General features: G+C 38.8%; 1 protein-coding gene across 1 annotated transcript in view; it reads right to left on the bottom strand.

The window, feature by feature from the left end:
- CDYL (chromodomain Y like) overlaps positions 1 to 15539 on the bottom strand; it is an 81924-nt gene that overhangs the window by 25210 nt on the left and 41175 nt on the right. The window contains exon 2 of the mRNA XM_073678716.1: positions 7001 to 7664. Within this exon, the coding sequence (XP_073534817.1) occupies positions 7001 to 7664 (664 nt within the window). The remainder of the gene's footprint in view (positions 1 to 7000; positions 7665 to 15539) is intronic.

Raw genomic sequence — 15539 nt, 5'->3', positions numbered from 1 at the left:
GGGGTTACCGCCCGCATCACACCCAGCATCCACAGCGCGCTTTCCCAATGGAGAGAGTCAGAGCGCGTGGTGGATGCCGGGTTTGACGCGGGGGGTAACCCCGCCCACAGCCAGGCATCCACCTGGAACACGGAAGACAAAGACCCCCGGCTGCTGCCAGCACTTGTCGTGACATCAGTGGATGTCAGAGCCGGCTGCAACCGGGGGTCACGTGATGCCTGTGAGCGGCCAGTGAATAGCGACGCTCACAGGCATTATCTGCGACGTAAGGTAATTACAAAAATCCTTAGGGGCCCCAGGGGGATACATTGCAGGGAGGGGGGGGGGTAATATAAAGTACTGGACAGCCCCTTTAATGAATTTTATAAAACTTACAAATCTATGACTGTCATACCACTGTAATATCACTAAAAAATATATATATATATATATATATATATATATATATATATATATATATATATATATATATATATATATTTTAGATAGATATATATATATATATATATATATATATATAAAATGGAAAAGCAATATATAACACTCTGTCAAAAATATTTAAAGCACCACTCAGGCATTTTTTTTTTATGGCAACGCTAGAGTTATGCTATTAATGTAAGGTCCTAGCCCCTAGTCTTATACTAACCAGTCGCCATCTTCATTTGTTTCCGGCATCGCTTTAGTTGGTCTTCTGCAGGTTATGGGCAGTGTTTGCTGTGTGATCCGGAAGTCACAACTCAATGCAAATCTACAAGAGCCAGAACGAGGGCAGAGCGAGGCTTTAATTGACTTGCATTGAGAGCTTGTGACTGTTACCTCTGGCTTCCGGTCAGTCAGAAGTTGCAGTAACAAAATGGCAGAGCAGGACCAGAGCGACGGCGGGAAAGCTGAAGACGGAGGCTGATAAGTATAGTGTTTGAGTTAGGTAACTTAGACTTTAGTGAATAAAAAAAAATGCCTGAGCAGTGCTTTAACCCGTTACCGACCGTCAGAAGCAGGTGTATGCAACAGGCTCACAGGGTGAGCTCCTGCCATACCCGCCAGGTCAAGGCTGATTGTTACAGCCAAAACGTGCCTCTAACGCCCTTGATTGTTAACCCGTTAAATGCCGCTGTCAAACTCGGACAGCGCTTTAACAACGTGCTGGCAGGAGGTTACGGCATAATGCGCCCATCGATGCACCCATGACATGATTGCAGGTCGCTGATGGATTGCCATGACAGCCAGAGGTCTGTTAAAGACCTCCATTTATGTCATTACAGAGCTCCCTTGAAACCCATCCTGTGGCCGGGTTTCAACTGTGATTTTGCAAAGGATCAGAAGATGGTAGGTTAAAGTCCCCTAAGGGGACTAACAAATACATTGAGAAGTAAAAAAAATATTATATATATATATATATATATATATATATATATATATATATATATATATATATATATATATATAATAATAAAAAAAATGAAAAAAAAAACTGAATTCAAATCATGCTCTCCCTTACCCCCATTAAAAATAAAGCTAATAAAAAAATATAAAAAACGCGTGGTATTGCCGAGTTCAGAAAAATACCATCAAAATATAAAAATAGTTGAACAGATTAAAAAAATTAGAGACCGCTAAAATTTAATTTTTTGGGTTGCCGCAGTGACCCAAAAAATTCTGTAATAAGCAATCAAAATGTCATATCTATCCCAAAATGGTAAAAATAAAAACGTTGTGTCACTTTACAAAAAATAAGCCATCACACAGATCCGAAAAATTTAAATGATATAAGTCTAGGAAAATGGCTCTGTGCTCCAATAAGTGTGTGGCTGATTGGACAAAAATTCTTTCATTTTAAACAGTGTCTTTCAGTTTAATAAGGGCTTATTTTTTGGCACAATATATATATTTCAATGGTAACCTTGTGGGGTACACATAAGTTATTAACCCCTTATCGTTGGAAGTCTGTTTTTACCTTCCAGACAGAGCCCCATTTTTCAAATCTGACATGTCACTTTATGTGGACACTTTAGGACTTTCTTCATAAACCAGGAATACAGAGATTGTTTTTTTGTGACACATTGGACTTCATGATAGTGGTAAACTTAAGTCAATAAAATTTGCGTTTATTTATGAAAATATCTGAAATTTGTTGAAAATTTAGTATAATTAGCAATATTTAAACTTTAAATTTTTATACCTTTATAACAGATTGTCATACCGCACAAAATAGTTAATAAATAACCATTCCCATATCTCTACATCAATGTCATTTTTGAAATGCAGTTTCATTTTGTTAGTATGTTAGAAGGGTTAATTGATGGCAATTTTTATTTTGTGAACAAAAAAAAATACAAAATATATATTTTTTACAGACCTATGCAGTTTTAAAGTGACTTTGAGGGGGGCCTGTGTGTCAGAAACCTCCCAAAGTGATAACACTTTAAAAAAAATACACTCTCAAAGTCTTCAAAACCGCATTTAGGAAGCTTGTAATATTAATTCCTGTATAGCACTTGAAAAGTTAATGAAAAAGTGGAATAAAAAAAAATGACAATGACATTCTTTTAACGAAAATGTTGCCTTAGCCTCAAATTTTACATTCTCACAAGCTGTAATGAGAGAGAATGCACCAAAAAAATGAGTTAAGCAATTTCTACTCTATGCAGTGATACCTCACATAACTGGATTCTACTGTTTGGGCACACGGCATGGCACTGAAGACAAGGTGTGCTATTTGTCTTTTGGAGCACAATTTTGGCTGTAATTAATTCTGAACGCTATATCACATTAGCTAAGCCCCCAAAGGGTCAAAAAGAACAGCCCCTCCCCTCCCCCCAGTCTACCCCACCCAACAAGGGACACCATTTTAGAAACTACACCCCTTAAGAAATTTAGTGATGTACTGATCTTTTTGGACTCACAGGTGAGCCCTGATCGTTTATAACATTGCATGGAATATAAAAATGAAAATTTGTGTTTTTTCCACAAAAACCCCATTTGCGGTTGGAAACTACTGGTTGGGCATACAGCCAAGCATAGGAGGGAAGGTGCGCTATTTGGCTCTTGAAAAACAATTTTGGCAGGATAGATTGTGGAAGACATGTTGCATATTTAGTGCCCCTAAACCATTCTGAAAACGATACCCCTCAAGGAATTAAGTTAGGGGTATACTGACCTTTTTGGACCTATAAGTGCATCATAAAATATTATAACACTGTGAAGCAAAGTTTTTTTTCTTCCACTAATGATCCTTTAACCCCCAAAGAGGCAATAGGAGAAACTGAACTTCACAATATGCAAAACAATTTTCTCCCAAATGTAGCTATAGCAAATATGTAGTCAGAAACCTCTGTTTGGACATACTTAAGGGCTCCTAAGGGAACAAAAGTGATTTCGCATTTGGAGAGAAAATTTGTCTGGGATAATTTGCGGGAACTACTTTCACAGCCCCAGAGGTGCCGGAATAGCAGAAAACTCCCCAAAGTGAACCCATTTGAGAAGATACAAATTATATTAGTTACAATAATAAGTAGTAATAAGTAGATTTAGATAAAATTTTTGGACTTGAATCACTGAGTGAAGTAGATAATGTACTATAGAGTAAAAATAGGTCACAGAAAAATACTACTCGTAAAATATATAACTTTTATTTAAAAGAAAAAAGTATACATAAAGACCTTAAGCTTAGTAAAAAAAAACAGGGATCACAATTGAGTATACCTTGAAGTTACCTAGAAAAACGTTGCAGAGGACAAGCAGATAATATACATTTGTATTTAGATATATTCTTACTGGTCCAATTAATCTACAGTGACAAAATGTATATCTGCTAGATAAATTGGTAGACCAATCGGAAAACAACAACAACCACCAATATATAGTATATCCGACAAGGGGTCAATGTGTTAAAAAAGACCTTTATTATAACAATTTGGGTACATGGCGGCAAAGAAAAGAGCACACACATATATATAGTAATACCATATAACAATGAGGAGGTATAATGTAAATATTTGAATTGCAGAGACACCAGGGATAGATAGTAGTAGCTCCAATTGTGCTAATGCATACTGATAGTATATCCTAGGCCACATAGTAAAAGCCAATATAGGCATTCCCAAGATAATGACCTTTTGGTATATACATATATCAAGGGATGTATTATATCCAAGTAGGTTAATTCTCAAGTAGCAATAATGTTGTATTCGATTCATTCATACCTGGTATATAGTGTATGCATGTGTTGCAATAGCTCTGGGCTCAATGGTCCTACTCCTAGTGTGGCGCTCACCCGGACGCGCGTTTCGGTACGTCCTTCATCATGCGTCGGGGTGAGCGCCACACTAGGAGTAGGACCATTGAACTCAGAGCTATTGCAACACATGCATACACTATATACCAGGTATGAATGAATCGAATACAACATTATTGCTACTTGAGAATTAACCTACTTGGATATAATACATCCCTTGATATATGTATATACCAAAAGGTCATTATCTTGGGAATGCCTATATTGGCTTTTATTATTTAGGATTATATCCTTTTACTATGTGGCCTAGGATATACTATCAGTATGCATTAGCACAATTGGAGCTACTACTATCTATCCCTGGTGTCTCTGCAATTCAAATATTTACATTATACCTCCTCATTGTTATATGGTATTACTATATATATGTGTGTGCGCTCTTTTCTTTGCCGCCATGTACCCAAATTGTTATAATAAAGGTCTTTTTTAACACATTGACCCCTTGTCGGATATACTATATATTGGTTGCTCTTGAAGTTACATAGAACAAATAAGTGAGAGTGCCGCCCAGTCGCGATGTAGGATGAAGGAGTCCCATTCATGGAGGCACTCTCCTTCATCCTACATCAGGACCAGGTGACACTGAATCACCAATGTACCACAATTAACAGCATTGTTTGGGCTAAGTACCATTTATGAACCTTTAAAAAAAAAAAAAAAAGGGCGAGCCTATGGTGAGCAGGACACCATTTGAGTTTAATATGGTGGCAACCTCAGCAGTGTCAGAATAGCATCTTCGTTTGGTTAAACTGGTCCAGATTATTTGTTATAACCTCAAGTATTTTGTTCTAGGTGGCTTCGAGGTATGTTCTATTTGTGATCCCAGGTTTTTAAATAAGCTTTGGGTCTTTATATATTCCTTTTATAATTGTCTGTAAAAGTTATACGTTGTTATAACTAGTATTTTTCTGTGAGCTATTAATATCTGGCCTCCATTTGCAGAGTCCCTAAACTGCCAAAACAGCAGAAATTCACAAAAAGATACCTCATTTTGCAAATTACAATCAGGGAAATATTGACCCCACTTTTCAAGAAATTAGTGTGCAGTGGATGATGTAAAGTGAAGACTGCTAATATTGCATTTTAGCGCTTGTGCTAAGACATAAGTGTACAAGCTAAATACAGTAGCCCCATGCATTGCTTGGTTGCCGCTGCAGAATAATGCAGTACATTCACTTCATTGGGAGACAAAATGCAGTTCTTGTCTGTGGCTACTAAGGGGCTCCTGTGCTCCACCTATACTTCGCTTATTTCCAGCCACTTCAGTTTTTCGCTAAATCGGTGGGTGTGTCAGGTGTCTCAAATTTTTTACCAATAATGTGGATGGGTCATCAATGATTAGCCACTCAAAGTGGGTTCTTCCAACTGTAAGCCATAATCATCAACATTAACAGAAATAAACACTTGAAATAGATCACTCTGTTTGTAATGACTCTATATAATATATGAGTTTCACTTTTTGAATTGAAGAACTGAAATAAATTAACTTTTTGATGATATTCTAATTTTGTGAGAAGCACCTGTAAAGATCACGGTCATTGTACTAACCTGTAAAATAAAGTTAACATGTTATACTTACTGCATAGGAAATAAGGCAACATTAAAATGAGTGAAAAAATGCCAAAAATGAAGTTGAAGTTTTTCTCCAACAACTGGAGAGTTTCTGATAATTGAGATCCATCGCATAGTCTGGAAAGCTCTAAACTAATGTATGTCCAGCTTTACAAACTGGGTGGAAACCTAATAAGCAATGCACTTAGCTACAGTGTATTGTGATCAACAGGTTTTTCAACATCTGTTTAATGCACATAGCCTGGTATAAAACTCCTCCTACAATGCACCAAAGCAATGTACGTTGACTGTACAAAAACTGAAGATGCAAGTGGCCTGAAAACAAATTGAAATCCAGATAAAACATTTCATGCAGCATTACTGAGGACTGAATAATCCAACATTAGAAAAAGAATTTACAATGTGCTTAACTTTATATAGAAAACTGTAAAGTGAGATATTAGAGTAATTATGTAAAAGGTAAAATATACAAAAAAAAAAAAAAAAAAAAAAGTAAAACATTGCCAATGCAAACTACAATAAATGAGGTCAGAGCTCAGGATAGTCATTTTTATATAAATGTATTTATTTCAAGGCACTCTACCCACTGCCGTAAAGAAAAGACAGAATATCGAATTAGATCATTTCATTTTCTAATGTTGGTTTTCTATGGATTAAGTAACAATGGCCTTTGCGTTGTAATGTTTGTAACTACTTTTCAGTTATATAGGTTGGACATAATTGTGTTGGATGGAAACATCAAATTCATTAAACAAGCAAAATGAAAAAAAAATTCCAGGTTTTGCAGATCTGAAATCTAAAAAAGGAAAAATCTAGTAATAATCCTTTATGGAGGCAGCATAGAGTGGCACACAACCACAGGAATTCTTATGGTGGTGGGTAGCCATAAATGGGGGTATTCAGCATGTTGAACCATTGCAGTCCAAACTACAAGTCAATGTTGGATTTCTGCATACGTCCGTGTGAACATCGCCTAATCTATCGTGTCAAGCACGGCCTTTGTCAGTATAAATTATACCTATATAATATTACTAATCATTGACAAGCAGAAGTGTTGATTACGACATGTCCAGCCAAAAACAAGCAGAAAAAAAAATTGACAGACACAAGAATTTATTAGACATGATTTCTTACCTTTTCCGTTTACAGTTAATGTTGATGCTGTGGTAACCGTCAATGGTAGCTGAATTTGTGGCACTAGTGATGGTGGTCTTGGTCTGCTTCCCATTCGAGCCCTTTCTGCACCTGGTCCAAGTAAAGCTCCGACTGGTTTCTCAGCAGTTACCTCTGGTGCTACAGAATCCTGTTCTTGTTCAATATGGTTTAACTTTTCCCCAGGTTCATGTTGAAATCCGTCTACTGAATTCCTATTTTTCATTGGACTTTTTGGTACAAGAATTTTGATACCCGATCTAGAAAGGTCCATATTTTTCCTTATTGGAAGTAATTGAGAAGGACTTTTGCGTAACTTTGGACTGGTAGAATGTTGAGGATTTTTTGAGTCACCATCCTTATTAAGAGTCAAAGATTTTGGTGAAGCTCTTGATAAAGAACTATGAGTTGACCTGGAGATTTGCTTTCTGGCATTATTAGGAGATGTTCGATTTGATTTTGATATTGTGTTGTTGTCCTTTGGCTTTTCACTGTATCTTCTATTGAATTCAATAATATATTCCTCACAGTTTACTAGATGTTGCTCTGGTTCCCAGGTATCATCACCACTGTCATATCCTTTCCAGTGCACCAAATATTCAACTTTACCTTTTTTATTTTTCCTTTTGTCAACAATTCGTTCTACCTAAAAATAAATTCAATACAATACGATTCATTCAGGACATACAAACCAGTTACTATACCTCACATTATAAATAATATAATGAGTAATATGAATGAAACGCACAGATCAGCATTTACCGACAGGCGTGACACAAAGATTATCCTGAAAGGTGCACTTTACATCAACCTATTTATAAACACAACTGTTAACACAAAAGAGTAAATAAGTAACGCAACACTACAAACTTAATCTATTTTGGCTCACAAGAAACTTGACATATCAAACAGCAGTTCCTAATATCTGCAATGTATTAATAGAATAAAATGACAAATATCAAGTGTTGTGAACATAATGTTACAAAACAAAAAACTAGCTAATATTGAGAAAACAGAGAAAAGAATAACTGGAACTGCATTGAAAAATATTTATATTTTAGATTCCTCAGTGGTTGATACCTTTTAATTGCTAACTGAAAAGATGGTAACAAATTGCAAGCTTTCAAAACTACTCCGGTTTCTTCATCAGGCATAGTATAACACAAAATCTGAAGAGTCACATATTTATACACAGCAAGACACAGAAATAATGCAATAGATGAGACAAGTGACGTAAAGCTGAACTATGGGAGAGGGATAAACCATTGTGGCCGTAAATATTGGAATAGTTCATAGAAAAGGAGTGTGACAGTTTTATTATCCTGTGATTAAGTCTGGTGGGGGGGGGGGGCTGTGATGACCCCACAAGTCTGAGGAGCACATTCCTTAGTTGATGTAGAATGACACAAATCCATGCAACACATTCATTCCTGCTCTGAAGGTGTCAAAGGTCATGATGAGTTTATATTCCCAAACTTTTTTGTCTCTCTGAGATTTGAAATTACCTTATAAGGCTGTGTGCCCACGATGCGTTTTTTAAGCGTTTCCGCAGCGGCAAAAACGCTTAAAAAACGCATGGTAGAAGGCCTGCCATGTTCCCCGATAATCCGCATGTGCTTTGCACATGCTGCGGAAATTTCCGCTGCGGGTTATCACTGCAGAAAAAAAAAGCAGCACTACCAATTATTTTGCAGAAGCGCTGCGTTTTAGCCGCCATTGACTTTCATTGGAACGCTTGGATTCCGCATCACTGCATCTGTACATGCGGAATCCAAGCGTTTCAATGTGCGGATGGTACCCGGGTGTGGAGGAGTAGACTCATGTAAGCTACAGAACAATGAAATAGAAACATCCCTGTACCGGAAGCTAATCGACTGTCCAATGTACCTTAAATGGGACAGTTTCCATCCAAAACGCATAAAAACACTCTGTATCTGATGGCTTGGCTGAAGACAATAATCAGATATGTTCCAATCCTATGGATAGAGACAAACACTTGGCCTCTGAAAGACCTTATTGAATCATGGCTACCATCCAAGAACAATTGAGAACCAGATTACATGAGCCACCAGAATATCAAGGAATCATCTCCTACATTAAAAAACTAATCAGGAAAGCAACCGGGTGCCTCTAGTAGACACCTACAATCCAAACCTGATGGTTCTAAGGGAAGCTGCACAGAAACTACAACCTTTACTATAAAAAGATGCCCAATTACAATCCATATTTCCAGACCCCCCACATCTGTGTTTCAGGCAGCCCTCAAATCTAAGAAGCATCATTGTCAGAAGGTAACTGTCATATCGACCAGCAACAGGAACCTTTCCCTGCAACCAGAAAAAAGTGTAAAACCTGTCCATATATAATGACCACGGACAAGATAAAGAACTTCAACTCACATAAGGGCTACAAGATCCCAGTTGCTTTCAGCTGCATCACATCTAATATGGTGTACTTAATTCTATGTACCAAATGTCCAGCTGGGTGTCTATATGTAGGGGAGACAGGGCAAAAACTTAGAACAAGGATGAATTCTCATCACCACACAATAAAAGAAAAACATTTCTGTATCCCTGATCACAGTATCACGGACATGAAATTACTAGTATTAAAAGGTCATTTCAAATCTCAGAGAGACAGAAAAGTTTGGGAACATAAACTCGTTATGACCTTTGACAACTTCAGAGCAGGAATCAATGTGTTGCATGGATTTGCGTAATTCTACGTCAACTAAGGAATGTGCTCCTCAGATCTGTGGAGTCATCACAGCCCCGGACTAGACTTAATCACAGGATAATAAAACATTCACACTCCTTATCTATGAACTATTCCAATATTTACGGCAACAACTGTTTATCCCTCTTCCATAGTTCAGCTTTACGTCATTTGTCTCATCTATTGCATTATTTCTGTGTCTTGCTGTGTATTAAATATGTGACTCTTTAGATTTTGTGTTATACTACGTCTGATGAAGAAACCTGAGTAGTTTCGAAAGCTTGCAATTTGTTACCATCTTTTCAGTTAGCTATTAAAGAGTATCAACCAGTGAGGAATCTCAAATCTAAATATTTTTCTATCTACTGGCGAAAACGGTACAAAGATATATATTTTTCCTGTATGGAACTGCACTGGAATTAACAGCATCCATAATCCGGCACTCCGGTTCCAGTGGAAAAACCTAGTTTTTATGCTGGAGTAAGAATGATTAATCTGATTTGAAACGTGTCAGCAGTTTTATCCTCTGCTTTTATACATACTTAATAAAAGCTATGTTTTGTTCTCATTTATTCCTAGAACCTAGTGCGGGATTATGGATGCTGCAATGTTCTACATACTACCAGCACTGCATACTAGAAAAAGTTACAGAAATAGGAGTTTGTGTATGTGCTTTGTTGAAACCGATTTACTCCTGATATAGAAAAGGGATGTAATGCAGCCATGATTACAGAGATTATTAGCAACAGAAAACAGAAAGATGCATTAAACGTTGTGAAAAATATATAACCACTACATAATTATATTATTAATTGGACAATTACAATGTTATACATTTTATTTGCAATCAGTAAAAGCTATGAAGATTGTATTAACCATTCTAATTATCAGATTCTGAACTTGAATTTCCAAAGTTGACCTAAAGGCTTGTATCACAAATTTAGGACACATAGGTAATTAACTAGCAAAGCTAAACATTATGAGGAAGATTTACAACCAATAAGGCTTAGTTCACATCTGCGAGAGACTGTTCAAAGTTTCTGTCGCAGATTTCATATTTGATGGTGAAAATACTTGTATTTTTGCTTTGTACTTGTAATTCTACATTGCATTGACCTTGGCTTGGATTTTGACCATCCTTCCGCTCTACTCTTTACATTGGGCTGAATATCCAATATCAACTCTTGGCCATTTTAGTTGCTATCTGAAGGCCTCTATAGTAAATACTACTTGACTTAGAACTTTTCAAAACCAATTTCAGAAAAAGCCATTTCGTACAATATGAAATTAAAAATACCGTATATTCCGGCGTATAAGACGACCTGGTGTATAAGACGACCCCCCTACTTTCCTGTTAAAATATAGAGTTTAGGATATATTCACCGTATAAGACTACCCCTTTTCCAACGCATACCAAACACCGGTAAAAATTAAAAAAAAACAGATTTGAATTTAACATGGTCCTTTTTTAATTTAAATTCTTATGACATGCAGGTATATAGCAGGAAAACTGTCACTCATAAACATATTAAAATAGGGGGGACCCCACGTCATTTTTTGGGGGGGTCCCCCATTCTAATAGCTAGTAAAGGCTAGGTATTCAGCTGGGGGCTGATATTAGTAGCCTGGGAAGCTCCGTGGGTATTACCCCCTTCCCAGACTTCAAACATCTGCCCCAGCAGTCTGCTTAACCTCCGCTAGAGACTATAATGATGGTGGATCCCACGCCAATTTTCTTTTTAAAAAATCCTTTATTTTAACACTAAATGACAATTGAGGGGTTAATAAAGATGCAGTCCCTAAATTATTATTAATTTTGTAATTAATTTTTCCCAAAAATGTTGACGTGGGCTTCGCCATATTTTTGTGTCCAGCCAGGTACAGCAGGCAGGAACGGGCTGCCCCCAACCACCAGCTGCCTATTTGTACCTGGCCGGACACAACAATATAGGGAAGCCCTTTTTTTTTTAATTATTTCATGAAATAATTAAAAAAAAAAGACGTGGGGCTTCGCCCTATTTTTGTGTCCAGCCAGGTACAACTAGGCAGCTGGGGGCTGGAATCTGCAGCGCAGGGAGACCCAAGCTTTCTGGGCCCCCCCCCGCTGCAAATTGCAGTCCGCAGCCACCCCGGAAAATGGCGCGTTCATAGAAGCGCCATCTTCTGGCGCTGTACCCAACTCATCCAGGGCCCTGGTGCGGTGGCTCACTGGGTAATAAAGGGGTTAGGGCCAGCTTGGCATTATCAGCTGGCCCTAAGCCCGAAATTCATGGGGTCACGCCAATATTAGACATGACCACCATGAATTTCTAGTAAAGTAATTAAAAAAAACACAACACCCAGAATAAAGTCCTTTAATTGAAATAAAGACACAATTTTTTAATGTTCTAAATTAAACCATACTTACCATCACGCCCATTCCAGCTGAAGCCAACGATCTCCTGCAATAAAAGTAAAATAATAAAGCAACATCATCCTTACCTTTCCATGGTTCCCAGGACCGGTCCAGCTCTGCTACATTCACATGACAGGCTGCACCGCAGCAGAACGCTGCCGTTCAGCTTGCCATGCGGCAGACACTGAGAAGCGTAGGCATGCTTGTGCTCCTCAGTGTCTGACTGTGACGGCATCCAGATGAGCCGAGGTCATGTCCAATGAACTCGGCTCACCTCATGCACGTCACTGACAGCGTGGGAAAATTCTCCTGCTCCCCGCATGCGCAGTAGAAGTTTCCCACGCTGTCAGTGACGGACGTCCAGGAGGTGAGCTGAGTTCATTGTCGGCTCATCTGGATGCCGTCACAGCCAGACACTGCAGAGCGCAAGCATGCCTGCGCTTCTCAGTGTCTGCGGGATGACAGGCTGGATGGCAGCGTTCTGCTGCGGTCCAGCCTGTCATCTCGATGTAGCAGAGCTGAAGCTGTCGTGGGAACCATGGAAAGGTAAGGATGATGTTGGTTTATTATTTTTCTTTTATTGCAGGAGATCGTTGGCTTCAGCTGGAATGGGCGTGATGGTAAGTATGGTTTAATTTAGAACAATAAAGAATTGTGTCTTTATTTCAATTAAAGGACTTTATTCTGGGTGTTTGTGTTTTTTTTAACTTTTACTATGGGGTTAGTAATGGGGGTGTCTTATAGACGCCTCTCCATTACTAACCTGGGCTTGATGTCAGCTGGCATTATAAGCTGACATCAACCCCAACCCTATTACCCCCTGCCACCGCACCAGGGCAGCGTGGAAGAGCGAGGCTAAGTGCCAGAATTGGCGCATCCTATGGATGCGCCATTTCTGGGGCGGCTGACGGCTGGTGTTTCTAGCCTGGGAGGGGGCCAATATTCATGGCTCCCTTCCTGGGCTATTAATATCAGCCCCCAGCTGTCTGCCTAGCCTTTGCTAGCTATTAAATTAGGGGGGACCCCACGTCATTTTTTTTGGGGGGTCCCCCATTTTAATAGCTAGTAAAGGCTAGGTATTCAGCTGGGGGCTGATATTAGTAGCCTGGGAAGCTCCGTGGGTATTACCCCCTTCCCAGGCTTCAAACATCTGCCCCAGCTGTCTGCTTAACCTCCGCTAGAGCCTAAAATTAAGGGGAACCCCACGCCAATTTTTTTTTAAATAAATCCTTTATTTTAACACTAGATGACAAGTACAGTAACCAACACTATCACTGTACTTCATATATATGTGACTAACATGTTTCTATCTATCTAATCTATGTGTGAAGCTCTATTCTGTCTGTTATAAATTGTCGGGTACCGCTGCTGAATTGCCGGCCGGCTTTTTTAAAGAGACGGTGCATGAAAACACTATTATTTGTTTCAATAAATCCTTTACACTAAATGACAAGTACAGTAAGCAATACTGTCACTGTACTTCATATATATGTGACTGACATGTTTCTATCTATCTAATCTATGTGTGAAGCTCTATTCTTTCTATTCTAAATTGTCGGGTGCCGGCTTATGCCGCTGCTGAATTGCCGGCTTTTCATATATTGTCACAGAAGCGATGCGAACTTCCCTGCTCCGGACACAGCGCAGCGCTTCTGTGACAAGTGAAAGCTGTCGGCACAGAAGCCCTGCGCTGTGTCCGGAGCTGGGAATACGCAGCGATGTGTCAGTTTCAGCACAGAAGCGCTGACTGTCTGGACCTACCGCCGCCGTATTTTAACTCCCTCCACCTTATATTAACTCCGACATGGCAGGGATACGGCCACGGCAGCTTATTAACACCCCCAGAGTATCCCCGCATGTCAATTTCTGAAAGTTCAAAAGCATTACCGGCGTATAAGACGACCCCAGACTAGACAGAAGATTTTTCAGTCTTCAAAAGTCGTCTTATACGCCGGAATATACGGTATACGTTTTTGGAGAGAACACAGTTATATTTTGAACCCCAAGAGAAATGGAGTACAAAAGGCACCAGTCTTTAGAGCCTATGGGACTTGTAGTCCTCTAGATAAAAACAAAAAACTGCCTGCCGATTGTCCACGGTGCTGCACCAAGATTGCAACAGTAATATATAAAGAACATAGGAAAAGTAGCACTCACCAGCGGCAGCAGTAAAACAATGTTTATTCAGAGAAAAGTCATCACAGAAAGCGGTAGGCTAGGGTGTGCAGGACTGGAAGACGCCATTTCACGCTGGGAATGCGCTTCTACGGGTCCATGTGACTGAATTTTTTTTAGTAGCCAAAAATGCCTATAAACATTAGACAAACATGTCTAACCGATCAATTTCAGAGGGATCAGCTGATCATCCAATGTTTGTGACTTGACTTTCCAATGACAGCAGACGTTAGTGGAATGAAGGGTCAGGTGTACTGGATTTGAACTCCTCCAATCTTTTGTTTCATGGAAGTTAAGCTGCCACAATCAGTGCCTGACAGTGGCTTATTCCCCTTTCTGTATTAAAAACAAATGCACATTCAGCCAAACCGAGTGCTGAATGTGCATGTTGTGGGGGGTATGCTACCAAATAAGCAAAGTGTGATTTCAGGTTTTAATGCAGCTGTGCTCAATTTTATGTATTTATATCATCAAATTGGCTGCTTTTAAATATCCATTTGGTACTTTGCTTTATCAATCAATCACTCTTAAAATTCAGGACCTGTAAAATACATGTTGATTATGTAACCCAATATCTTCTGCCAACCACCCTGATTCGCAATAGCCAGAGCTCTCAATGAAATAGCATCCTATAGACTTCTTCAGACAAAAACTGATCTTTCTGATTTTTTAGCTTCAAAGTAGAGATGATTGAATCTTTTGCCAGCTTTGTTAAATTTCTTAAAAAACAAATAACAAAAACACCACAACGTCAATTTGCAGCGAACTGCAATACTGCAAAGGCTCTATCTGCCCGCAACAGAATTGTGTAACACTCGGAGGTCTTCTTTGACTGTACAAAATCCCTTTCAAGCTCTTTAATGAAACGAGAGCATTAGTAATGTCCAAGTGACTTCGACATAGCTGGTTATGGGTAACCTTATATTAATAACAAGTCTGTTTAATAACACAATGCACTAATGAGCATTTTAGGCTTTTTTAATTATAAAAACAGTGCAAAAACTATCCCTCTTTAGGAGCAGATACTTATTCAGAGGTGGTGCACACAAGAGTAGACATGGCTTTTTCACAAGGAGTGGCTCAAAAATTATCTTTGAGGAGTATCAGGAATTTTGTTATTGGATAATTGAATAAGCGACACGTTCTTCACAAGTTGTCTGTTTTCAGATCCACAACACGTTTGCTATTTAGAAAAGCAATGACTTCTAAACAAACCATACAAAAATTATCCCTACA

This window comes from Phyllobates terribilis, unplaced genomic scaffold, assembly GCF_046119375.1.
Source record: "Phyllobates terribilis strain yellow unplaced genomic scaffold, ASM4611937v1 Scaffold_4__5_contigs__length_816908805, whole genome shotgun sequence".
NCBI classification, from domain to species: domain Eukaryota; kingdom Metazoa; phylum Chordata; class Amphibia; order Anura; family Dendrobatidae; genus Phyllobates; species Phyllobates terribilis.
This window is presented reverse-complemented; position numbering and strand designations above follow the sequence as displayed.